The following is a 26,179-nucleotide window of genomic DNA, read 5'->3' on the forward strand; positions in this document are numbered from 1 at the left end:
AGAACAAATTCGTTATCAAAGTTAATTAAAAGAATAATGTTTTTGAAAACTGACCTTCTCTCTGTATCTAACAATGAATATTTGATTCGGCAACCCCCTCTATCCTGAAAACAATTTCCTGCCAGGAGCTGCCACTGAATTCTACCTCGGAAATACTGTATAGCGACACCCTGCCCTGACCTATCTCACGGTACACCTCTACAGGAATCACTACTCTACTCGGCTCTGTTTAATTTCGAAAGTCAAATATATCGTTTCAAATGAAATCATGGCTCCAGAAGTGCATGCAGGGAAGAGACAAAGACGGCCCTTGCTCTTCCTCGGGTGATCAGAAAAATAGATGGTTTCAAAAATTCGAAGAAAAAATATAATGTGTTTTATTTAAATTCCTTCATCTTGAAATGTTAATTTTTTAACGTTAGTAACGCAAGATTTTCCGTAAGATATTCCCAGTATCCCCTCCCGCCGGTCATGGCCTCCCACATGCTGCAGCAGGACTCCCAGACCAGACTTTTCATGGGCCCCTGCAAAGAGAATTTGTTGTAAGGTGAAAAACTGGGCTCCTGGGCTAGAGCAAAGCCTCCTAGATACTACTCTCTAGGAGGATCTGAAGTCTCTCTAGGAGGCTTTGGCTGGAGTCCTGTCAGCCCCGAATTCGGGGGAGCCATGATTCTCTTCACTCCCCAAGTAAATTCAAGTAATCAACTAAATTGCATCCTATTGCGATTCAGTTCTGAGTATCTGTCAGACCAGACATGGCCCGGGCTCTGTCTCCTCAGGTATATAAGTGCGCCATGCTGGGAAGTTCTGAGCATCTAGCAAGTACGTTTTAACAAATAATTTTTGTTGCGTAATACAAGCGAAAAGACTAACTACTATGCTGACGCAGTGCTTGTTCTAAAAAATAGGAAGTTTAGTTTTTATTTTGCACTAAACAAAGTATTTACATTTGGAGGGCGAAAAATCCAGGTCTGGGATTCAGTGAAAGAAGGAAACCTGGAGCGGCTTGATACCAAGATGTGGGGTCCCAGCATCAATTAAGGGCCGCTCCTGGCTAAACTGTCGATAGTGTGAGACGTAGTTTTTGCTCTCTTCTGGCGTATAAGTTGTAAAATGACCCTGAGAACCCACCGCTGTATTTTTGAACTAGATAGAATGCTTAAAAAAATTATTTCTCTCCTACAAATCATTTACAGTTTGAATTTTATTGATACAGGAACTCCTAGTGGTGCTAGAACCTTCCCCCAAATAAATTTTGTGAGGGGGGCTGAGTGCCAACAATAATTAATGAATACAAAATGCAATGCAACGTTTTCCCCTTCCCCAGTGTACGGGCTCGGGACCGGACGATTGGCAATTTCCACGCCCCTTAATGTTTTCTTCATGTTGGTGTCTCTGACAGACAAAATATTTTTTCCGAGTTTTTCTGCTAGAATTCTTTTTTTTTTCTTATTATTATTATTTAGCACCAAAGCCGCCCCTACCCAGCATAAAACCTTTTGCTATCTATTAATATAAAATTTTTTACATAAATAATTTTAAATAGAATGCAATTTAACCTCGAGGCACAAAACCACTGCAGTGGTTGTCAAAGTGTTCAATGGTTTTCAAGCAGTTCTATAGGGTGTCACTGCGAGTTTGCAACATTGATGCGTGTCAGTTCCGTGCTCTAAATTTTTCTCTCTTTCTCTGAACTGTTCTAGAAGGCTACGGAGAAACGATGGCTAGGAAAAAGAGGGCTGACAAACCTTCGAGAACCACTTGATACTGTATTAATGGAATTATTGCTTACCTAGTTGCTTCAAAAAGATAGTCCAAACACGCAGAAGTCTTATCTTCGCAACTAGGGGAGAGCAGGCGGGTTTGGTCCGGGGGGGGGAGGGCGAATTTCACCCTTTCACCTCTCCTTCAATCAACATTACAAGCAGGGCCGTAACTAGATGCTTGGTCACCCAGAGCAAGTGCGCATTTTGGCGCCCCCTTGTAATGTTGAAGGAGAGGTTTGGGAATAAAATTTGCGCCCCTCTGGGCAAGGGCCCGGGGCACGAGACCCACCTGCTGTCCCCTAGTTGCGACCCTGATTACAAGGGGACGCCAGAATATGTACTTGCTTGGCTGACCAATCATCTGGGTGCGGTCCTGCCCACATTACTTATTGAACATAGAGAACAGGGCCTGATTTCCGCATGGGGAAGTGAAGCATTTGCCCTGGGACAGGACCGCAAATAGATGCTTGATCAGTCGGAGCAAGCAAGTATTTTGGTGCTCCCTTGTAATGCCGAAATAAAGGTTAGAGGATAAAAGTCAGCCCCGGATCCGGAGCACCAGACCCGCCCGTTCCCCTCTGGGTTACGGCCCTGCCCGGGAGCTCCAATATTTAAACAACATGCGTTCAATGATTAACGAAACATCTTTGATCCAGGTCTCGGATACCCCCCCCCCCTCCCCGATGTCTGATTTGGGCCCCGACATGGATGTTCAGACTCTTCGGTTTGCGGATGAAAACAGGGATAAACTTAATTTCAAAATGCTTGAATAATTTCTGCATAGTTACTACTGCACCACAGGCATTCTAGAAACCTTGGGGTGGGCCCTCTTTATCTTCCTTTATCCGTGCCTTTAAAGGCTATATCAGTTGTTTTGAAACCAGAGGCTCCAGCAAGATTTAAAACGCATTATGAGGGAAATAGGCAGTTGTTTTTTCTTTTGGATTTTTTTCCCACGTTCGGTATTTGCAAAAAAGAAGAAAAATCGAAGTATGAAATTTTTATTTCTGAATCAATTCTGTGGGTGCTCTGCCCCATTCTACAAGAGAGTGTGGGTGCTCGAGCACCCACAGCACCCCCGGCTTCGACGCCACTGTCACAAACTAAATATATTTCAAAATATTTTTAAAAATTTAAACATTTTGAATTCAATTAATTTTAACAAATATTAATTTCGAATGATTTAAAAAAACACTTCAAATTATAGTGTCGAAAAATGCCTTTTTTGCTATATTAATACATTTCTGTTACTTGAAAATGCTTTTCAAATTTTTCTCAGAGATTTCTTGTGCTTCCAATCAATCTCAGTGTGTCCCACTCCCCTGTGGCAAAGGTTGATCGTATCTCCCCTGTGGCAAAGGTTGATCGTATCTCCCCTGCCAAATGTTCTACGTACGCTCAGATACGACAAATTAAAATGCGACGCGTACTACATATTTTATGATTCCATTATGTAGCATTTTCGTTTTAAAAAATTTAACTGAATTGTAGGTAAGACCAATTATTTTAGGTATTTTTATATTGTATGAAACAGAATGAAAATGGATGATTTTTGTTCACACATGTGTATGTTGAATTAATTACGTACCTCAAATAAAAGAAAAAGTCTTTGGTAACTTACGTTACGAATGCGGGTGGATGTAATTCCTAAATTAAAGGCGAAACTTGACATTGTTTTTGCTTGACTAAAGCTTCAATGTTAGGTAAAATTTGTGTTGTTGCTATTCGTAAAGTATCCTCCAAATACCGATCAGTCAGACGTGGTCTAGTTTTTGTATTCTTCATTCGACTAAACAACTGTTCACATATGTAAGTGCTGCCAAATATAGATGTGAACAATGCATGTTTGCTTATTTCTGGATACTTTTCTTCGGACACATACTTAGAATAAAAATCAATTAATGAAGGAATTTCAAAAAACTTGCATTTAACTGCAGAGCCACATTGCAAATCTGCAAATTCTAATTGTAGCTCTGGTGGAACACTTTCGATATCGACCGAGAATGATGAGGAAAACATTTTCATAGAAATTTCGTTCTCGCGGAAGTCGGAAAATCTGCTTCTGAATTACATTCTTACATTTGAAATGCACTGTACATAATCATCCGGTTTCCAAGTTGTAAATCTATTTACCAACTCCAATAATTTAGGAAAATGTATGCAGTTTTTGTTTTGCAATTGACGTTCCCAAAGAACTAATTTAATTTCGAACGCTTTCACGTTGTAATAAAGATTATGGACTCGGATCGAATGAAGTTAACCGCTTTCCCTACAACAGACATTACATGTTCAAAGTTGAAGAAAAACGTTTTGCACAAGTTTTCCTGATGTATGATGCAGTGAAAGTCATCATCTTCGTATTTCCCCATTTTTCGGCATCTGACTTTATCGATGTGATTACTCCTGCCTTTTGACCGGTCATATAGAGGGAGCACCATCTGTAGTTACGGCAGATATGCTGCTTAAGTCCAACTCACATTTGGCCAAGGTTTCTGTCAAACTTGAATATAAGTCGAAACTTCGTGTGGTATCCTTAAGTGCAACGACACTGGCTAACTCCTCAACAAAATCGAAAGGTTCAAAAATTTCCCATGCAGTTTTTCCATTTTTCCCATTAGTTCCGTTTAATAAATTTAAACGGAATTTGATACATTTCATCTAGATGGGAGTTTTTTGGTCATTTTTGCTGAGACGGCTCATACGCTGGCCTTATTAAGAAGCCAAATACTATACACTGATCAGCCGGTCTTTGTTAGGTCTATATCATAGTTTCCCAACCTTTTTTGTCCCAGCGCCCCCCTTCTTCAGAAGTTTTTTCTCCCATTACCCCTCAACACAACCTAACCCATAGGATCTTATGCTATACCCGTAGCTTCTACCGCTCCCCCGGAACTTTCCATCTCCCCCATGGGGGCGTCAACGCCCACGTTGGGAATTACTGGTTTATATGAAGCTGGGTAACCTTTTTCTTTATCGAAATCTTCGTTTTACCCTATTTTTGAATGATATTGAGTTAATTGATCGAAATGTTTTGGCGGGCCACGTGTTGAAGACCCCTACCTTATAGTAATGCATAGTGCAGCCGTAATAATGCCAGTCTAAATAAAAAGAAAGGGAAAAAACCTTGCAAAGTTCATGACAAACACTGAGATACACATATATACGCAGACTTATATTTGACATATAGACCCGAGCCCGTTCACCCCTCCCCCAATATTTGCCACGCACAACCTTCGTTTATCTATTGAAACATTGGACCCCTGAATATTTGCGAGCCCCCTCAACATTTTCAAGAACTTTACGCCTACAGCTATACTGAGACGAAACGTGCTCTCTTGGCACTACGCCATAATTGAATTTTTTTTTTTCGTTTTTCCCGTAAAATAAAATAGATACAGTCGACACTCGTTTTTACGAACTGAAATGGACTTATTCGTAAAACTGAAAGTTTATAAATGAGAAAGACGTTCATAAAAATGGCACATTGAAAGAGAGGTTCGCGAGACAAAGGCTGTTCGTGACGATAAGGTACCATTTTTCTTAACGTTTCCCCCAACACTAGTGGTTGACATCATCAGGAACTTTCTTTACTAGATACTGAATTCGAAGATTCGTTTCCAACTATGTGTCTAAGATCTTTCAACAGCTGGCCGACCAGCGATCGCTCCGTGTATTTATGCATATCAGTCTGGCCCAGTATGGTCCAACCCACACGGGTAAAGAGCCCGGGCATTATCTGGTCTGAAAGACATTGTTTTGATTAGTCATTGTGAATTTTAAACCATGTCCAATAAGTGCTAGCCGTACGTTTAGAAGGATGTATTTGAACAGGTGCCAAGAACGAATGTCACAGGATGAGGTAAACAAGTGCCAAGAAATCCAATTGGTTGTCTCGCTAATTTCGTTGGTGCCCACAGAGATGGTCTGATGCACCTCAGGGCAGTGATTACCGTCTTCTTGATGAGTTCCATCGCTTCTTTACTCCAATTGTAGGAATTTTGATATTTGAATATTTAAATGGTTTTTCTGCACATTCGAGGAAAGTTGTCGTTCGCACGAGAAACGAATCTTTGAATTCAGCATCCAGTAAAGCAACTTGCATACCAGCCATTATTAGACCCTACATGCACATCAAAAATATTCCTATGTCAATTTCTAATGAATTGGTGCGTTCCGGAATGTGTTGTACGTGTATATGCGTGACCCAAACGTATTTATGATGACATCGGAAATGAAAGGGACCTGAAGTTTCACGTTTCTGTGAATCGTGTTGAAGGTCTGTCTGCTGCTCACCGTGAAGAGTTTTTTAAATGGGACACCGGCTAGCATTCGTACCCTGAAGTGTTGTAACCACAGAAAACCAACTTCAGCCGACAACTACCATGATGCCAGCCATTGGCGGAAATAGACTTGAATGTCTTAGGGAGGGGCGGGGGGCATGATGATGATACCTATTCATATAAATAAGCATTTACTGTTCATTAGATCAGTCTGCCCCCGCCTTTGGCTCTGGGGGGAGTGGATGCTCTACTCGTTAGCTCCATCCATGATGCCAGCTAGTACTGACGATGAAATTTTGCCCCGAGAACCTCTCTTTCAATTAAAAACTGTCGCGATCAAGTAAATGACACGAGGCACTACCAAGTCGTATTAAATAGGGAAATTCTTTGCGCTTTACCGATAAAATAGACGCTTTGGGATTCGTTACATCGAATCAAGAACGGTTCATTCATTCGCCGTTCACGACACTGTGCAAATTACTGCAAATATCCGTTCGTATACGGATTGGCTGGCTAAGGCCCCTTTCACACGGAGCGGATGCGGATGAAAAAATGCGTTTGAAAGGGTATGCGGACGCGGGTCCGCATACCCTTTCAAACGAGCACTGAAGATGCAGACGAATCGCCCGCACATTTAGTTCGAAATTCGTGCATAAAAACTGTTTTTTCGCAATTTTTGTTATTATTTTTCTCCTTCACCCCTGATTCAGTGCCCATAGGCAGCCTAGAGGCATTCTTTGGTGGTTTAATCTTGAGCCCCATAGAATATGGGTATAAAGATGCCTTCATTCCGATCCTCATAAGTAGTCGATGGGAGAAAATATCTTAAAATATTTTGAAAAGATTTTGAAAAAAAAATTTGTCTTTTCGGAAAAATATGAAAACACACCCAATGTTCGAAAAATCCAATCCAAAAACATCCAAAACATTCGATGTTCCAAAAAAAAAATTCAGGAAATATGAAAGAATTTGCAAGTAGAAAAAAAGGGGAGGGGTGGAGACTTTCAAAATGTCTGTGCTTAGAAATATTCACATCACAATTCTGTCTTAGGCCGGGATTACACTATAAAAGTTTTGTAAAAGCTCTTTGATAAAGCGTGAAAACTTCAACCATTAAGATCACCGGTTGCATTTGCTTGAATGCAACCAATTGGTTGAATTTTTCAACTTTTATAAAAGATCTTTTACAAAACTTTATAGTATAATCCCGGCCTCAAGTACGGATTACACTATAAAAACTTTATAATAATTCTTTTAAAAAAGCAACTAATAAATTTATTGGTTGCACTTGCAATTTATTAGTTGCTTTTTTCAAGTTTTATAAAATAACTTTCATAAACCTTTTAGAGTGAAATCCCATCCTTAGATTAGTCTCACTTCTGAAATATAAAATTTCATGTTTTTAAGTTTATAGACTGAATATCGAGTAAAATAAACTTGTAGGTATCGGGGGTACCACCAAAAATATTCAAGTGCTAGGGTCTTCAAACGTCTTAATCCGGCCCTGAGTGAACAACGTACGTGGATAACGTTGTTTAATAAAAGTATTTTTTTAAAGTTTAAAAAAATTAACAGATTAAAAATTTAAAAAAATAACAAATATTTAAAATAATATTTCAGATATTTATATTTTTAAATAATTTTAAAAATTTAAAAAGAAGAAAATTAAAATTTTTAAATTAAATTTAAAAGTTATTAAAGTATGTAGTCAATTAAATATTCATATGACATGAATTAAATATTCGTAATGAACAGAACGGCTTATAATTTTGGTCCCGTCAGTGGCCGTTGTTGACAGGTTTTATTGTATAAAATTGTGAAATATGGACAAAAGGCTGTTGAAGTTGCTATATCTCCATCTCAGAAGGAAACGGAGGGATAGACGTATGTAGGTAAATTATATTAATGAGCAGGGACCATCATCATATGGTGTTTTTAAGGGTATTTATGGCAAATAATTAAAAAAATTCAGTGCAAAATAAGCTTTAAAAAGTAGCCAAAGATGCGGACGAATTCGCTCCGCATCCGCATCGTGTGAATAGCTCCGAATAAACCTATTGTCAAAACTTCTATGTGCGGATGCGGAGCCCGCACTTTGGTTTTGACACATGCGGACGACGTCCGGACCCGCATGAACATTTCCTAGGTGCGGAGATTTTTAGGCTCGTCTGAAAGGCGCAGTATATTCCAATTGTTAAAACTTCTTCCGGACCCGCATCCGCTCCGTGTGAAAGGGGCCTAATGTATATACGCAGCCAGTTTTTTTTTTTTTTTCACTCGATACTGATTTTTTTTTCCTCCACAGACAGATGCCAACAGCAAAGGTGAAATACCCCACTATACAGCGGAGATCATGGCTCGTATGGTTGGGCTGAGCAACGTTGCTCACAGTTGTGGTCTTCTCCGTCGTTGCTGTAAAGTTCAGCCGAATAACGTTCAAGGAGGCCTGCCATTCAGCCCCGACAGCTATCCGGTTGCAGTACCGCTTGATCTGAACCAGTTACCACCTGGTTTGGTTCCACCCGAATATCAACTCCTTCAAAGACCACCTGTAAGCGACGGGTACGAACAGACATATATTGTGAATGAAGGGCATTATCCAAGGCCTAGCCCACATCAGGAACAAACTGTCATTGTCGTACCTCAGGAAGTGAGACCACCATCAATACAACAAATTTCTCAAAAAAGACCAAGACCAGTTTTTCCTAGACCAGTGTACCACCCCCAACGCAAACCAGTTCATCCTCTGCCATCCATCACAGGACCGCATTATATACCGAAACCAAATCGTCAGAGACCGACTTACCCAGTGCCAAAGCCCCACCATAAGCCAATATATCCGCACCATCAACCGCAACTGCAACCCGTATATCAACCGGACTATTCACAACCGAAACCTCAGCTACATCAAGGTCAGTGCGGAGCTAGAAATAGTCTCGGTATTCACGGCCGAGTGAAGAATCTTCAGTACCACGATGATGCCTCGGAATTTGGTGAATATCCATGGCAGGTGAGCTAGTTTTATTGGCTATCCCTTCGTCACAATTTAGTGTTTTTCAACCTTTTTATCTTACGGTACACTTGAGTATGATACACTGTTTATGAGACAAATTAATTTTCTAAAAGAATAGGGGGGAAAGGCGGGTAACAGCTTTAAAACTTTATGAGATCGATCTTTGCTTTTTTCGATTCCAGATTGAGCTTAATTTTAACAAATCGCAGGGGAGGGGGATTGAGATCTCAGTCCACACAACCTTGCCTGACTGGAATATAAAACTTGTTCTGCAGAAAGTTGTCGAGTGTGGAATTCTTTTGTTACATTTATAAAACGAGAGAAAAGAAATGGTGTATGTGTTTATAATCCCTTTTTTGCTTTCCTTCTCTTCGTCTAATTCAAGGTAGTAAAAATATCAAATGATGTGTGTGTGTGTGTGGGGGGGGGGGGAACAACAACGAAGTAAGTACTGTATGAAGTGTACCTTGAAGGAAGGAGAAAAACACTTTTCCCCGTAACAGCTGAAAATCGCCACAAAAGACATGATAAGGGAAAATATCTCACAACACAGTTTTTAGCGTACTTCTAGCCGTTTGTGTGTATTGCTTTACTTAATCGATCACTTAATTGGTCAATTCACGACGGGGCCGGACACTTCGCGAATTGGTCAATCTTGTTATATATTGTCTCGGCCACTGCCCGAAATCCGAACATCGGTCGGCCAGTTCGCGAAATGGCCGGTGATCCTTGGTCAAAGTCCGATAACAAAAGACATTCGTGATCATCGTCAAGTTGACGTATTTTTTCGCGATATGTCCGCGTTAGTAATGGGAACCCATCACACCGAAGTCACGATGCTGTAATCATGTTTTTCCTCCAAAATTTCGCAGAAAAAACTGTTTATGTAAATATTTTTATCGTTTTTTCTCTCAAATCTCGTCACAAGAAGCTAATCCAGTACAGCTGCTATACATATATAGACATGTATCCCACGTTAGCGATTAAAAAAAATGGATTTGGCTCCTATCGGTCCGTCATACATTAGAGCATCATGCTTTGGGCAGGGATTATTCAAGGGGATTACCCACATGTTCAGATTATTAAAGTACGAGTGAGCAGAGAAACGAAATAAAGTTTAATGGACACACAAAGCATGGTATCCGATCTGAACGAACATCAAACAACGAATGCAAACAAAACATGTGTTGCCACATATACAGCACTAAACTATGTCACGGTTTTTTAGTAGGTAATTTTTTAATATTCAATACTCTCCCTAAAATTAAACGTGCTGAATGAATACAAAAGGACACAATGCAGCACATAGTTTTTCCTTCTTCAATTCACACATCCCTATCATTTCTTTCAAATGATTAAACCTGCCACGAAGAAGAGGCTTAGTGAACAAGTCAGCAGCATGCTCTTGAGTCAGACAGTTATGCACATCTAGCTGTTCTTTCTGGTACAGTTCTCGAATAAACTTGTATCTCACATCAATGTGCTTGGTTCTGCTGTGAAATTCTGGAGTTTTTATGGGTCTGATGGCACTCTGGTTGCCAATCTGTATTAAAGGGACACCACTTGAAATCCCAAGTTCTTGAAACAAGTAATGAAGCCATACTATTTCTCTTTTTTTTTTGTAGCCTGACTCACCGCCACAAACTCAGCCTCAGCTGTAGATAGAGCTAGACATTTCTGACGTTGACTTTTCCATGTTATTGCGCTATTGCTGCACAAAAACACCATGCCTGAGGTCAATCTTCTTGCCACAGGATCCCTTGCATAATCTGAATCACTGAATGCTTCTAAAGCTTTGGAACCAGATGAGTACAAAATTCCCCATTTCACAGTACCCTTTAGATATTTCAATGTTTTTTCACAACATTCCAATGACACTCTTGAGGTTTGTCCAACACCCGAGAACACACACCAAGTGTGTAAGCGATATCAGGTCTAGTGGCCATAGCCATTCCCTCCTGATGAGAACAGATTGTGGTTAGATTTAGGGACATACCAAGCACTTTTCAATTGACCTGGTTTCCACTTCCCACGTACCAGCATTTCCACATCAATCGTACCACATCCTTCAGCATACATGAAAGTTCCATCACCAAGACAAAGTGGTTTTGGCTCATCAAAAGGAGCGTACGATGAGAAGTCCGAACCAGTCGATATGTGATGAGAATCCCCTGAATCAATCATCCAACAGCCCTCGTTAACATCTGTGACAGACATGAATGCTTGTCCCAAGAACTCTGGTCACAAGTTTCAATATCCTTACGTGAACGACAGTTCTTTTTGACATCACCGACTTTGCCATAGGAGTAGCACTTCACCAGTTTCTTCTTCGGCTTTTGTACCTTCGAAGTTTCGAGCTTTTTTTCAGCCATTGAACTAGCATTTTTTGCAATAAATGCTACAGTGCTCGATTCAGAACTGCAAGATCTCTGTTCTTCTAGTCTCTGTTCGTGAAGCCTGAGACGTTCAGTCAAAGTCGCTACTTTTCTTTCTTTATGCGGAACTGACTCCCAAGCGTTTTGGAACTGGAGATACTCACTGGGAAGGGTATTGAATATCTCGGCCCCGTCACGAATTGGCAGCACTTCGGGCTTTGGCATATTATATAATCTTGTAATTCTACATTTTCATATAAATCCTTCATACGACGAGAAAATTTTTCTCGAAACTGAATTTCAATTTTATTTATATTTTTCGAACTATTTGAAAATAGTTTTACTATTTTCAAATAGTTGAAAACTAAAAAATACTATCATTTTACAGTCATACAGTAAAATGGTAGTAAAATAATAGATTCTGCAATACTATGAGATTTAGTTTTCCCAGCTAGGATTTCTCCGGGTGCGTTGTTTGCTTACTATGCTTTATTTGCCACCGTTGCATGTTTGGTGCAAATTTTTGCTTTTTCAGTATTACTTAGTGCAAGTCTAACGATCGTTTGAAATATATACCACCAATTTATTATTATCAAAACAATACCAACCTTATCGCTTATTACTTAATTTTTAAGGGTCTTAATTTTAGGGTGGATGCTTTTAGTTAGAATTCTAACGTATGTTTTAGACTCCTGTTAGGAAACTTTTCGTGGCCGTACCGGCTGTAAAACCCTGATCTAATTATTTGTAATTTTGTAAGGTTCAGGAGAAAAGAGGTTGGAAAAAGGCCGAGGAGAAACAGGAGTCGCGAGAGAGAGAAACGAGAACGTTTTGAGACATTCGAAAAGAGAGTTGGTGTAAAAGTTTGTACCGAAGAGACAGGACGGTTTCGTTGGAGGTGTTGGATAATAAATTAAATAAAGTGTTGTTTTCTTCTTTTGGGAGTCTAGAAATCCAGTTATTTCGTCCTGGAATCGTAGTGGAGGTGCAGCCGAGGACCTACGACCGATAGGAAAGCGGGGGAAAGTTTACTAATTTATTATAATTATATATATGGATCTAATTACATATAATCGTCATTATTTTTTATTTCTTATCATTTGATATTTCACGTTTCATACGATCTTATATCGTGACGATATTTTCTTTGCAGGCAGCGATATTGCTAAAAGTAGGACCAGGAAACAATTTATTTGTGTGCGGTGGAACCCTCATCTCCAGCTCCTGGGTAGCCACAGCTGCTCACTGTTTGAAAAAGTAAGTGTGTTTCCGATCGATCATTATTTCTCATATTGAGCTTTACATTTCCAATATCGTATTAAATGACGATACGTTTATATTCGTTGCTCTAAATAGACATCAAGCCGATGAATTGAAGGTCCGTCTCGGAGATTGGGATGTACATCGCGACGATGAATTCTATCCTTACGTTGAGAAATACGTTATAGAAGTTCTCGCTCATCCTGAATTTTACCCCGGAAATCTGCAGAACGACATCGCCCTTTTGAGATTGGATTCGCCAGTGGATCCGAGCCTGCCTCATATTTCACCCGCATGTCTTCCCGAAATCGGTGAAGAGTTCGATAGTCAACGATGCTGGGTCACTGGCTGGGGAAAAAACGCTTTCGGTGAGTAAAAATCGTCACGTTAACTATTTTAAACAACTAAACCCCTTCCCTCATTCATATATGTACATTATGGGGTTTTTTCAGGTGAACAGGGTGAATATCAGAGTGTTCTGAAAGAGGTTGATGTGCCAATCGTTGGTCACAGGGACTGTGAGCACAGACTCAAACAGACTCGACTGGGACCACATTATCAACTACACAGAGGTTTCATCTGCGCTGGAGGGGAACCCGGAAAAGACGCGTGCACGGTACGTAATTCACAAGCTGTTATTCGCATTTCAATTTTCGTTTTTATTATTCACTGGCAAAAATACACGGCGCTCTACTCGGGTTCTCTATATACTAGCGACATTACAGGTGTGACAAATCATTGTAAAAGGATAAACATGTCTGAAAAGCATTGTCAGGGAGCAGCCGGTAACGAAAGTCAAGTTTTCTAAAAGTTCTTAAAATGAAATTTAAAGAATAAAACCAGTAAGATTATGGGTTACATTTGTATGTAATCTATAAGCTTTATATATTGGCTCGATTTTTTCAAGTTTTATAAAAGGGATTTTATCAAAATTGTGTAATCCCGGCCTTACTCTGAATGATTCAGAAAAATATTTTAAAAATACAGTCGGCCCCACATATTCGCGGGGGGTTAGGCCCCTTTCACACGAGCACTAAAGATGTGGACGAAACGCCTTCATCTTTAGTTTGAAATTCGTGCATAAAACTTTTTTTTTTTGCAATTTTCGCAATTATTTTTCTCCTTCACCCCCGATTCAGAGGCAACCTAGAGCCATTCTTTGGTGGTTTAATCTGGAGCCCCATAGAATATGGCTTTAAAGATGCCTTCAGTTCGATTCTCACAAGTAGTCGATGAGAGAAAATATCAAAGTATTTTCAAAATACTTAAATAAAAAGAAATCAAAGATCTGGCTTTTTGGAAAATATGAAAGAAAAATTCCAAAAACATGCAGTGATGTTCCAAGAAAAAAAAATTTGCTCGAATGTAACCGATAAATTTAGTGGTAGCATTTTTCAAGTTTTATAAAATCAGTTTCATAAACCTCTTAGAGTGAAATCCCATCCTTAGATTAGTTACTTCTGAAATATAAAATTTCACTTTTTTTTAAGGTTACAGATACAATATCGAGTAAAATATACTCGTAGGAATCGGGGGACACCAAAACTATTCAAGTGCTCAGGGCCTTCAAACGTCTTTAATCTGGTCCTGAGTGAACGCCGTACGTGGATAACGTTGTTTAATTAAAGTATTTAGTTTTAAAAGTTAAAAAGATTAAAAATAAAAAAATAAATATATTTAAAATAATTTTAAATATTTATAATTTTTAATAATTTTAAAAATTTATAATTTTTAATAATTTTAAAAATTTAAAAAGAAAAAGATTAAAATTTTTAAATTAAATTTAAAAGTTATTAAAGTATGTAGTCAATTAAATATTCGTAATGAATTACAGAACGGCTTATAATTTTGGTCCCGTCAGTGGCCGTTGTTCGCAGGTTTTATTGTATAAAATTGTGAAATATGGACAAAAGACAGTTAAAGTTGTCATATCTTGTGAAAGGGGCCGGAGCGGATGCGAGTCCGGTCGTCAGCATGTGTCAAAACCTAAGTGCGGGCTCCTCATCTGCACGTACAAGTTTTGACAATTGGGTTATCCGGAGCTATTCACACGATGCGGATGCGGAACGAATTTGTTCGCATCTTTGGCTACTTTTTAACAGAATTTTTTTAATTATTTTGCCATAAATACCCTTAAAAACACCATATGAGGGTCCCTGTTCATCAAATATGATGTACCCACAAACGCCTATCCCTTTGTTTCCTTCTGAGATTGAGATATAGCAACTTTAACTGCCTTTTGTCCATAGTTTACAATTTTATACAATAAAACCTGCCAACAACGGCCACTGACGGGACCAAAATTATAAGCCGTTCTGTTCATTACGAATATTTAATTGACTGCATACTTTAAAATATTTAAATTAAATTTAAAAGTTATTAATCTTTTTCTTTTTTTAAATTTTTAATCTTTTAATTTTTTTTAAAGTTTAAAAAAATACTTTTATTAAACAATGTTATCCACGTACGGTGTTCACTCAGGGCCGGATTAAGACGATTGCAAGTCCTAAGCACTTGAATATTTTTGGTTGTTCCCCGATACCTACAAGCTTATTTTACTCGATATTCAGTCTATAAACTGAAAAAAAAATGAAATTTTATATTTCAGAATGGCTAATCTAAGGATGGGCTTTCACTCTAAAAGGTGTATGAAAGTAAGTTTATAAAACTTGAAAAATGCTACCAATAAATTTATCGGTTACATTCGAGCAAATGCAACCGATCAGCTTATTGGTTGCATTTGTAAGAGAATTATTATAAAATTTTTATAGTGTAATTCGGGCTTAAGACAGAATTATGATGTGAATATTTCTAAGCACAGACATTTTGAAAGTCTCCACCCCTATCCTTTTTCTACTTGCAAAGTCGATATCTCCTGAATTTCTTTTTTTTTTATGCCGCATCTTTAGTGCTCGTGTGAAAGGGCATCGCATCCGCTCCGTATGAAAGGGGCCTTACGTTCCGGGGGTGACCGCGAATACGGAAATCCGCGATCAACCGAACCATAGGTTTTTTTATACATCTTGTTTATTGAACATCTGAGAAAGAGCAGGCTGGCACAGAGGTAGAAGGGAATGTAAAAGAGGGGTTCAATTGTTGGTGATGTTTTCTGAAAGAACATTGCGATTTTTGTTTGCCGTTTCTCTTCTTCATATCATCAACTATTTAGACCATTCTCAAATCAATCCCACTCAAACATGCCGACGACGACTTCTTATTTGTCCCACAAGTCTTTTCCACTCTTCTTTTAAAATCCCAGGCTGTTGTCTTCGGCCCTTATGTGCCACTGCACGCACGTGCAATTTTTCTCTCTAGTCATTGGGTTCAGCTATCCCTTTCAGTCAAATGGCTTGTTACATCGAGTTAATAGCTATCTTCATGGGGAGAACTATGCGAGTGATTCGATACTTGCGAGCACGGGGGGCCACTGCTATAAATCTTTGCTAACTTTTTCCGACAAAACCCTGCCTCTTTTGAGGTAATGGAAGTAAGTTGCTTTGCATCAATCCGGGGATGTGAGCGGTTCTATCTGTATATCTATGAAACCACCCTTTAAGTGCATAAAATTCGGAATGAAATAGACGTTTCACCAGCCCTTTTCTTTATGGAACAGTAAAATTTTTTCGCCTTTTCCGTTATAATATTACAATTAATTGGAATACCTTTTTTGTAGCAATCTTGTTTATACCCACAAAAAAAAAAAAAAAAAGTACAGCATTTTCTGTACGAAGAATACATGGATCCCGTAGGCGATGCAAAGTTTTCGCTGACAAAAATGCAGGCAGCTACGGCCACGGTTGTTCGAATTTCTGATTCCTTTTTCTTGGTATTTTCTTACCGTAGGTTAGTTGATTCCGTAATGGTGGGTCACAGCATCAATTGACTTACTGTCGCCAAGCATAGTCAATTGACTTTACAGGAAAAATTGGATATATTAATATATCTAATTTTTCTTTTAAAGTTTATACTTTTTTTTTGCCTTTTCGAAGCATATCAGTAGCACTAAAAAAATGAGCCATCCTAAACACGCATAACTCAAATTTCGTAAGCAAAACACGTGAGTGACGATTGTTGAGTGTTGCCAAAAAAGAATTTCCAATAAAGGAAAAAAACCGCGAATACGGGGAGGGGGGGGGGGGCACTGTAAATATAAAATAATTTTTTTGCAAAGCTAGACAAAAATTAATAGAATCTGTATAAGATGAAATATAAACATTACTTTTTCTGCAGCGCTTATAGTTGAACTGAAAACTTCAGAATAAAACAAGGAGGAAAAGAAAAAACACACCGCCTCAAATTACAAAAGTTTTGCATATTTATTCAAAAAAATTAATAAGATTTGTAGAAAATTGCCACAGGCATCATATTCAAAATAATTTTCACAGAAAGTAGTAAAACATATAAAAATCACATTTAATGTATGGAAGTTAGTGTTAGGCTGGGATTACAGTATAAAAATTTGATAAAATATATATGAAAAACCCAACCAATGAGCAACCAATGGTTACACTCGCTCCAATTTAACCGATATGCTTATTGGCTGCATTTGCAAGTTTTATGAAAGAACTTTCACAAAATTTCATTTATAAAACTTGAAAAATTCAACCAATACTGTTATTTTCTCGAATGTAACCGATAACTTTATTGGTTAAATTATCCAAGTTTTAGAAATAAACGTTTATGAAACTTTTATAGTGTAATCTCGGCTTATGGCAATATTTAATTGTGTTGCTTGATTCTTCATCATACAATTTTCCCAACGTTGCGAATGAAGCACATTTTAGATTCTTCGTTGCCCCACTTCAAAATATGTGTTACTCTTGTTGCACACCCCCCCCCCCACTTTAAAATCAAGGAATGGTTTGAGATTAATTTCATTCATTAGAAGCTCCACTTTTCATCTGATTAATTCAAGTAATGAACTTCCCACATACAGACGCAATCGGTCATCAGATTGCTCTGCACTAAGACTGATATTATCAGAAATTAATGTTCGAATAATTTGTGCATGAGGAATTACTACAGGTTAACTACTAATAAATATCTGTATGCATGGGAACATATTGAGTGAAGAAGTGAACACACACGAAATAATAAAATATGTAGAATAGCTACGTAGAGTTTTAGTATACTAAAACAAATTGACTTCCTCTTTTACGAATTCGAAATATCCTCACATACATGGAATAAGTAACGAATAAGTGATTAGGACTGTCACTATCAGATTTTTTTACGTTTAAAGCGCATTTCAAAACAACTTCGAGATCATGTATGAATCAAAAATTGCAATGTAAACTTACCTAGTTCTGCTAGTTTGACATTTTTATGAAAGCATTTCATTGATGTTTTCGTATACAGTCGATCTTATAATGATCCGCTTATAACGTTTTTCAAAAACCGCAACTAAAAAACGCTACCAGCGGGAAAACGTTTTAAGCGGGAAATTTCTATAAGGACATATTATAGGACATATTTTTTCACCTACCATAGCTTTTATGAGTCTTGCTCGGGTGCGGTGGATTATATTGTTCCTCGATAACAACTTACACCGCATACATGCTAAGAAGACTGGCAGTGCGCGTCTGAGCGGTGGGAGCGATGACGAGTTCAAACGGGCAAGAGCCCCACGGATTAATCTTAAGAGGAAATATGGTCTTCGACCACGTCGGCGTCGACAGAAGTAAACGCTGAATGGAAAACCGAAGCAAGTTCAACTGCAAGGAGGAGATAAATCAAATCATTGATGGCAAGAGCGAATTAAGCGTGATTTGCTCGGCAATAATGAATTGTGCTTATCTTAGTTCACCCGGTCACGATTCCAGTGACGGTTCCTGTAACGACTTGTGGCTTAGACGATCTGCGACTAATTCACCGTGATTCGAAATTTTATATTCCGAGGCAATCATTCGATCAATTGACGATTACTAGATTCTTATGGGATGGAACGACTATACACCACCATCTTAAAGTATAATCCCGTTTATGATTTTGATTGCCCATTGGCGTTGATTTATCAACGATGATGGACAACTTGATATGACTTCAAGTTGACGATAAATTTTTATGTAATTTACCTTATTTTTTGCTGCCTTCGTCTGAGGTGGTCATGTTACATTGTTTTTAATAAAACTTTCCGGATACACCCACCCTTCGGGAAAGCTTCGATATCTCTCCGAGATGGGAAGCGAGGTGTGTCCGGTCTTTAAAGGTCAAAGGCTAACATCTCGTTGGACGAGCTTACAGCGAACCCGTCTTCTGCACATTTCCCAGAGAAGGGAGCCAGATATCCGTAAGACAACAAGTAAAATAATAACTTAATAAACTTTTAGTACAGTTTATTAAGTTAATTTTAGGGAGCGTTGTGGAGTGAAAGAAGTTTAGAGGATTGAAAAAGGCATGTTGAGATGGTTTGGATATATAAGAGAGGATGAAAACAAGAGGAGATAGACGAAACAATTATACAAGACGAATGTGGATGGGAGAGTTGGAAGTGATCGACCTCAGCGAATGTACCTCAATCAAATCGAGGACGTTTTTAGAAAGGCCAGCTGAGGAGTACCTCAACAGGGACGGGCTTAAGTATTTTGTGACCCGGTGCAAAAAAAATTGCGACCCCTCTGAACAGTCGTTTTCCAATACTCTAGGATGTCCGTGGGCACTGTAGCGCCCGAGAACGACTGTAAAACTGCTACGTAGGCATAAAGAAATAAAATTTGGCAATAAATATGGACAAAAGTGTCCGCTTCGCAGTGAAAAATTGCAAGACCCCAGGCACTTGAAGATTTGGGACTCTCAGGGCTAGAAAACCGATTATCTACCCAGGCCCTCAACCTTAAAGGTTCTCTATCTTGGATTAGCCTCCTAGGAGGTGAAGAGAGGAAGTTGTCTTGCACAACAGCTCTGGGCGTTAGCGGTCATCAATCTATCTTGGATTTTCTTTCTTTTCTTTCAAACCGAGCACAACTATCTATCTGTATCTATCTTGGATTGAATTCTAAGTTATTGCTTTGCTAAGCTGCCCCAAAAAGTTAGCAACCCGATGCGGCCGCACCCTTCGCACCTGCCCAAGTCCGGCCCTGTACCTTAATTACGTTAATAACAATGTACCTACCTATATAGTTTAAGTTTGAAAAATTTGGCACTCAAAACAAATTTCAATCGTTGTTTACTGTTGATATTTGGCTCTGTTGACTAATGAGTTTGCCGACCACTGGCCTAAACCATAGTTTCCCAAACTTTATGTTCCATCGTCCCCTTCATGCGAATTTTTTTCCTCTCATTACCCCCAACTCAAGTCAACCTATAGAATCCGGTGTTAAATCCGTAGCTATCATCGCCCACCAAGGCGCGATATTGCCCACTTTGGGAAACACTGACCTAAACCATAGTGAATAATTAATACTGAATAATTATAGTGACAGAAGAGGGTAGATATTTTTTGCATAAAATTATATGAGGCATATTTACACGTGTAGCAGGGCTGTGATTCCTAAGCACCCCAGGGTAGAACGAAGCCGAGAAATATGTTGGCGATTAAAATATATTGGAAACTGTTATAAAGATGTGATTCTCAAACGGCATGTCGCGTTTTGCCGCAAACATGGATAGAGATACGGGGTTGGGGCAATGCCTTCCCAGCGTCAATGAATGAGCCGACTGATCTACTATAATGAGTGTGCATATATATGAAAGTAATGGACTTCTAATTACAATACGGTTTGCCATTAGATTGCCTATGAATACCATGCGTCATTCTCCTAATAAATGTTTGGAATTCAATATGAAAGTACGTCACGGCACTCAAAATTGATCTCGTGACACTTTCATCATAAGAGGATACAGGCCACTCGAACGGAGTTGGGGGACCACAGAGGGTTGTTGTGAACGGTGGGGGGGGGGGGGCGAATGTCCTCCTTCACCCTCCCCTCTATACCAATAATACAATTTTTTAAGTGACTGGGCGGGGGGGGGGGGGGATTGAACATTGAAGGACCGGACACACCCCGCTTCCCATCTCAAGGAGATATCAAAGCGTTCCCGAAAGATGGGTGCATCCGGAATTTTATTAAATATTTATATATATCTATATAAATTTGTATAACAGAATAACAAGTCCAATTACAGGAGTATAAATCAACGAAATAATTATGATAAATCATGATCTAAGAATCGAAATTGATATTATAGCGTCCTTGGGGCACGTCCGGACTCGATAATCAAATTCCGTTGGTGGCGGTCCGTCCGCGTTCGTTGGATTTCAGTAGTCGTGTAGGCCGTACAACGACGAATCGATGTCATGTTTGTGTCACATGCCCTTGTCCAAGTGTCCAAGTCAGCCAATGTTCGGACACCCAGATGTTTTTGCTCATTCTAGGCACATATTCCTGTTCCATAAGCATCCTACGTCTTAATTCTCCTGAGCAATTAGGAGATTTTCATCATTCCCGAAGCTACATCGGCTGGCTAGCTGGATTATGGGTGGCATTGATTCACCACGTTAACATGTTAAGTGTTTATAGTTTCTCCAATAAAGTTCGCCGTTCAACGACGCATCAGTTTCGTGAATTTCCAGTACCCCTACGTGGCCGCAAGTTGTAGACTCTCCCTGGTATCAGCTTTACTGGTCTGGAAGGCTGAAATTCATCCTGCTTCTTCCGTAGTCCACCCTTCTTGTCGTGCAGCAAATATAGGTCACGGTCTAAAAATTGAATCAAATTTTGAATGCGTGAGAAGTTCATCAGACTTTTTAGTATTCTTCTTTTGAATGCCGTCATCTGACTTTGTGACATCTGACCAAAATGAAACGCTAATGTGTGTGGACATTGGCAAACGTAATGCCATAGCGAGCCCGTAGCACCACACTTACAAGCATTGTGAGATGATCGTCCAAAGCGCTGCAAGTATGTCGGAAATGGACCATGCTCAGTTAAAAGGATTGTTTTTGTTCGTGGCCATACACACTTGCGCAAAGCCACTCGACGTTGTATCTTGTAGGCGTCTTTCGTTGAGTTCTTGTTGCATTCAACTTGCCAAAGATGAAGCATTCTGTCTTTCAAGATATTGCGGACATGACTCCTCCGCCAAGGTAGAACAACGAAGTCTTTCAATGTTGTCGCTTCCTTGGCAAGTTGATCCGCTTTTTCATTTCCAGCAATACCTACGTGCGCTTTGACACAGACTAACCTTATGTTGTCGTAAGCGCGTAGGATAAGACGAATACTTCGTACGTCAGGGTTAGGTGAACGACGATCTTGTATGGCTAGGAGGCCAGATGCGCTATCTGTCAAGATTGTTACTGGACAAAGCATCCCTTCCGCACGTTTAACAGCATTGATTATCGCAAAAATCTCGGCTTGGAATACGCTATTCTCTTTAGCTAACCTTCGACTCCATTGCTCCTCTATTGAACCATCTTCCGCTAGTACCACATACGCGCAGCCAGTAGCCGTTTCTGTTTTAGAGCCATCAGTGAATATTTTCTTAGAGCCCAAGGAATCTATATTATCAATACCAAATGGCATTATTTGAGACTTGGTGAGATCTCTGCTTGGGTGAAACAGCCATTGCTTATGTCGCTGCTCAAATTGGTTTGACGAAATTCTCTGCTCGTCCAATATTATGTCCTTTTCAAGATGTAGCAGTCTGGTATTAAGAGCCTCGTACTCCATGTAAATACTCAAAGCAGGGTTGCCTGTAGCCACATACAGAACTTCGTTCGCGGTTGTAACGTATGCTCCTGTAACATATAGAAGAAAGGGACGCTGTGCGATATCCAGAGCTCTCTTTTGTTTTTGAGTTGGGTGCTGATACCAAGTGGCGCATCCGTATGAAAGTTGCCTTTGTACAATAGTCTTATACAAGATGTTGCGAAAGGCTCGCTGCATTCCCCATTTCGATCCGGCCAATCTACGCAGTAATTGCAGTGTGCCATTTACTTTGTCGACCTGTTTTTGGATGTGCGCCATAAAGTTCAATTTACTATCAAAGTACACACCAAGGTATCGTATTATCTGAGACGGTCGAATTCGTATACTATTTCCGTTACTATTTTGGAACCAAACTGCGTGCAACGGCTCACTGAAATAGTCTGGGTATTAAATTACTATATTATTTCATGTAGCAACATTCGCGTACACAAAGGAGTGGTGTAATACGCCCCCCCCCTCCTAGAGCCGAGATTATAGTGTTATTTTGCAGAAAAAAACGTAAATCCCCAGTCCTGTCATTTTAAGGGGTCCGGAGAAGCCCCACCCCGGCTTAAAAAAATGCACTAGAAAGAGTATATGTTCTTTGCCCCCCTCCCTCCCGGAAAAAGTTGAAATGACGGACCTGCTACCCCATCAGAAAAAGAAATTGAAACCCCGACCCCAACCCTCGAGAAAATCTTGCGTACGCCTATGTATAGTAATAAGACGGTTTTCAATAAAACTATCAGCAGAATATTTGCGGTACAAATAGCAATGGCATCTCAAGATGATGTGGCTCACCATTCGGGAATCACAGCCTCACTGTCTTCAACATAATCCCTAACATATCTCGCGGCACTGCCGTACTTGGAGGGAAGAGCAGAGCCGTCCTAAGAGAAATTTGGGTACCCGGACAAATTGATTCTTCTAATACCTCCCTACCTAACTAGAAATGGTTGCTTAGTGATGCAACTAGATGATTGGTCAGTCGGGGAAAGCACGCATTTTAGTGCCTCCTTTTAATATTGAAGGAGAGGTTGAAGGTTGAAATTTGCGCCCCCTTCCCCCCTGTCCAGGGCACCAGACATGACTGCTCTCCCCTAGTTGCGGCCCTGTTATTGCTTAGCAATTTGCATGCTTAATCTCGAAAATCTTAACGATATCTCAATATCATTACGGCCACCTCTGCATGTGAGGCCCCCGGGCCGTGTGCGGGTGGGCCCATGCGTAAGACGGCACTAGGAAAGAGCGAGATGAATTTTTTTCTACTTCAGTAAAAAAACGAACGAAAACTGTTTAAACAAGTTCAGGCGGGCTTGCATTGTGCAAAAAATCTGCAAGCATACATTGCTCTAATTTAGGTGTGGGCGAGTTCAAAATAGTAATAAACAAATACTGTATTACCAAGAATTTTTTTGAATTCAATCAAAATTATTAAGCACTTTAAATGCGTATCTAATATTTTTCCTTCCCTGTATGTTTTTTTCTCTGTAAAGACGCGTTACTGACAATTTCCCTCTCGTGGAAGAGAGAAGTTGCTTCCATTGACTTAACATTGTATTTGGTTGGGAGAAAAATCCATTAAAAATCAAATAAATTTTTTTTTTAAATGCCAGCAAAATGTCATGCGCCCTGTATATAGAATATATTGATTAATTTCAATTCCTGATCATTGCTCCTCAAAGTAGGCTGCTGTGGTGGTCGAGTGGTTATAGTGACGGACTCGCGATGCGAGGATCCGGGTTCGAACCCCACAGTGGTGGTTGGCTGAAGTTGGTTTTCTGTGGTTCCCAACTTCAAGGCGCAAATGCGAGCCGATCTCCCCGTTAAAAAGTCTCGCCACAGAGAGCAACAGTCCTACAACGAAAAATCATTCAGTCATAATACTTCACTCATAGTTTGAAAAACTGGTAGCAGATGGCAGCACTACACATAACAAGCATTACAGAGAAACAAAAAAACTTCGTCAGGTTTCACTACACGCACATTCCCGCATGTACCGATCCGTTGGGGGTTCCGCGGGGTGCATGTGTGGTGTAGCAGTAGTAGGTAGGGCCTCCAAAAAATGGCTCGGGATCCATGATGTTCTTAGGTCAGCCACCTCGTTGGGCAATTTGCCTGTTGTATTTGTATAATGATTATTTTTCAGTTTATGATTATTGAACTTGCCATAATTTTTAAAATTGTAATAAAAGAAATGATTATTATAAATAAATAATGAAATGTGTTTTCTTTCAATAATAGGGAGACGGTGGCAGCCCCTTGGTATGCGAGGCACGGGGAACCTGGAAGGTTGCTGGCATAGTTTCGTGGGGCATTGGTTGCGGTCAGCCAGGAGTACCCGGAATCTATGTAAATCTGGCAGCATATCGCAGTTGGATCGACACCATTCTCTACCGATACGGATGACCAAGGAAAAAAATGCTTAGTTTTTATCATCATTATTGCCTGCTGGTAGGCAAGAGACATTCATAGCGTGAATAAAAAAAAAGAGAAAAAAAACTTTATTGGATCATTCTACAATTCAATCTTTCCCCCATTAATTGCTTATGCATCAGCAAAAGGTTGTTGTGCAAGACGGTTCGAATCAAGAGTATGCCAAATTGGCAAGTCATTGACAATCTTTGAACCTGATGCAACAATTTTTGCTCAGGTTCATAATGCTGTTAAAAATGCTGTTTTCTTTTGTCTTGAAATTTTTTTCCAGTATTTAACATTCTTTAAACGTGTATGTGTCAGTACAATCATGTATCAATATGTATTTATTATCAGCACACCACCGTGAAATAAATTTCATGCATTACATAAAATATTATGAGATTGTTATTTATCTTATTATCTTCGCAATATCTAGAAATTCTTTCTTTCACATCAAGCACAGCTCCGGTCTATCGCCATGAATAATTTACTACAGACTGAGTTGTGTAATAAAATTATTTTACTGTTTCCACCAGTCACCTTCGTCGATTTACCATTTTTTTACATCCTTCATTGAAGTATTTAGTGTAACAGTTTCGATAATAGTTTAAAATTAGTCAAAAAATATTTTCCTGTTTTATTGATCAACGTGTAATCGTTTTTAAACGTCAACGTAAAAAAAACTATCGTTTAGTTTTTTTATCGTAAGTACACTATGCACTGTACGAACCTTCCCTCAAAATATTTGACTTGATAGTGAAAGAGACAAATTACCACATTTTGGCAAAAAGGGAGTTGATTTTGGGTAAACAATTTTTCAAATAGATCTCATTTGGCTAACACTTCACAATCCTCGTAATAAATTTTCAAACATAGTGGGCGGATTATTATGTACTAAAAAGGTTATGGGGGGCATTACACACACTCTTCACGAAGACAGAAAGTGCCAACCGTGAAAGAAGACGATCGAACTTGGCATCTAACGAGATGAAAAAAATTTAACATTCGGTGGTTATTTGGCACGTAACCGACCGTTCAGCCGGGTTTTCCTAGAAGTAGAATTTCAGCGCCGGGTGCAGCGCGAAAATGCTGATTGGTTAAAAACATGAAATATCAGGTTTTTTTACCTATCAGCGTTTTCACGCTGCGCGCACCATAGAAAACCTGCTCCTAGGAAAACCCGGCTTTACAAAATTCAAAGCGTTATAACTATCTAAAATATTCATCCTAAAGCGGGAAACACTTTTTATATTAGTCTTTCGCAAGGAATCATGAGTAATAATTGAGTGGTCGCGATAATATCCGCCCTATATATAAAATTGATTTTCTGTGTGTTTATGTGTCTTTGTACAAATCTACAATTTTGGATAGATCTTCGCCA

General features: G+C 39.3%; 1 protein-coding gene across 1 annotated transcript in view; it reads left to right on the forward strand.

Annotated features, from left to right (window-relative positions):
• Window positions 1–25,215, forward strand: part of LOC149083302 (uncharacterized) — a 58,886-nt gene extending 33,671 nt beyond the window's left edge. Inside the window, exons 4-8 of the mRNA XM_089236538.1 lie at window positions 8,352–9,056; window positions 12,588–12,691; window positions 12,791–13,062; window positions 13,147–13,310; window positions 24,625–25,215. Coding sequence (XP_089092664.1) covers window positions 8,352–9,056; window positions 12,588–12,691; window positions 12,791–13,062; window positions 13,147–13,310; window positions 24,625–24,789 — 1,410 coding nt within the window. The 3' untranslated portion in view covers window positions 24,790–25,215. The remainder of the gene's footprint in view (window positions 1–8,351; window positions 9,057–12,587; window positions 12,692–12,790; window positions 13,063–13,146; window positions 13,311–24,624) is intronic.
• The last annotated feature ends 964 nt before the right edge of the window (window positions 25,216–26,179 follow it).

This window comes from Pholcus phalangioides, unplaced genomic scaffold (assembly GCF_987345545.1).
Source record: "Pholcus phalangioides strain wild (caught in Gottingen) unplaced genomic scaffold, Ppha-v1.0 ptg000009l_1, whole genome shotgun sequence".
NCBI lineage: Eukaryota > Metazoa > Arthropoda > Arachnida > Araneae > Pholcidae > Pholcus > Pholcus phalangioides.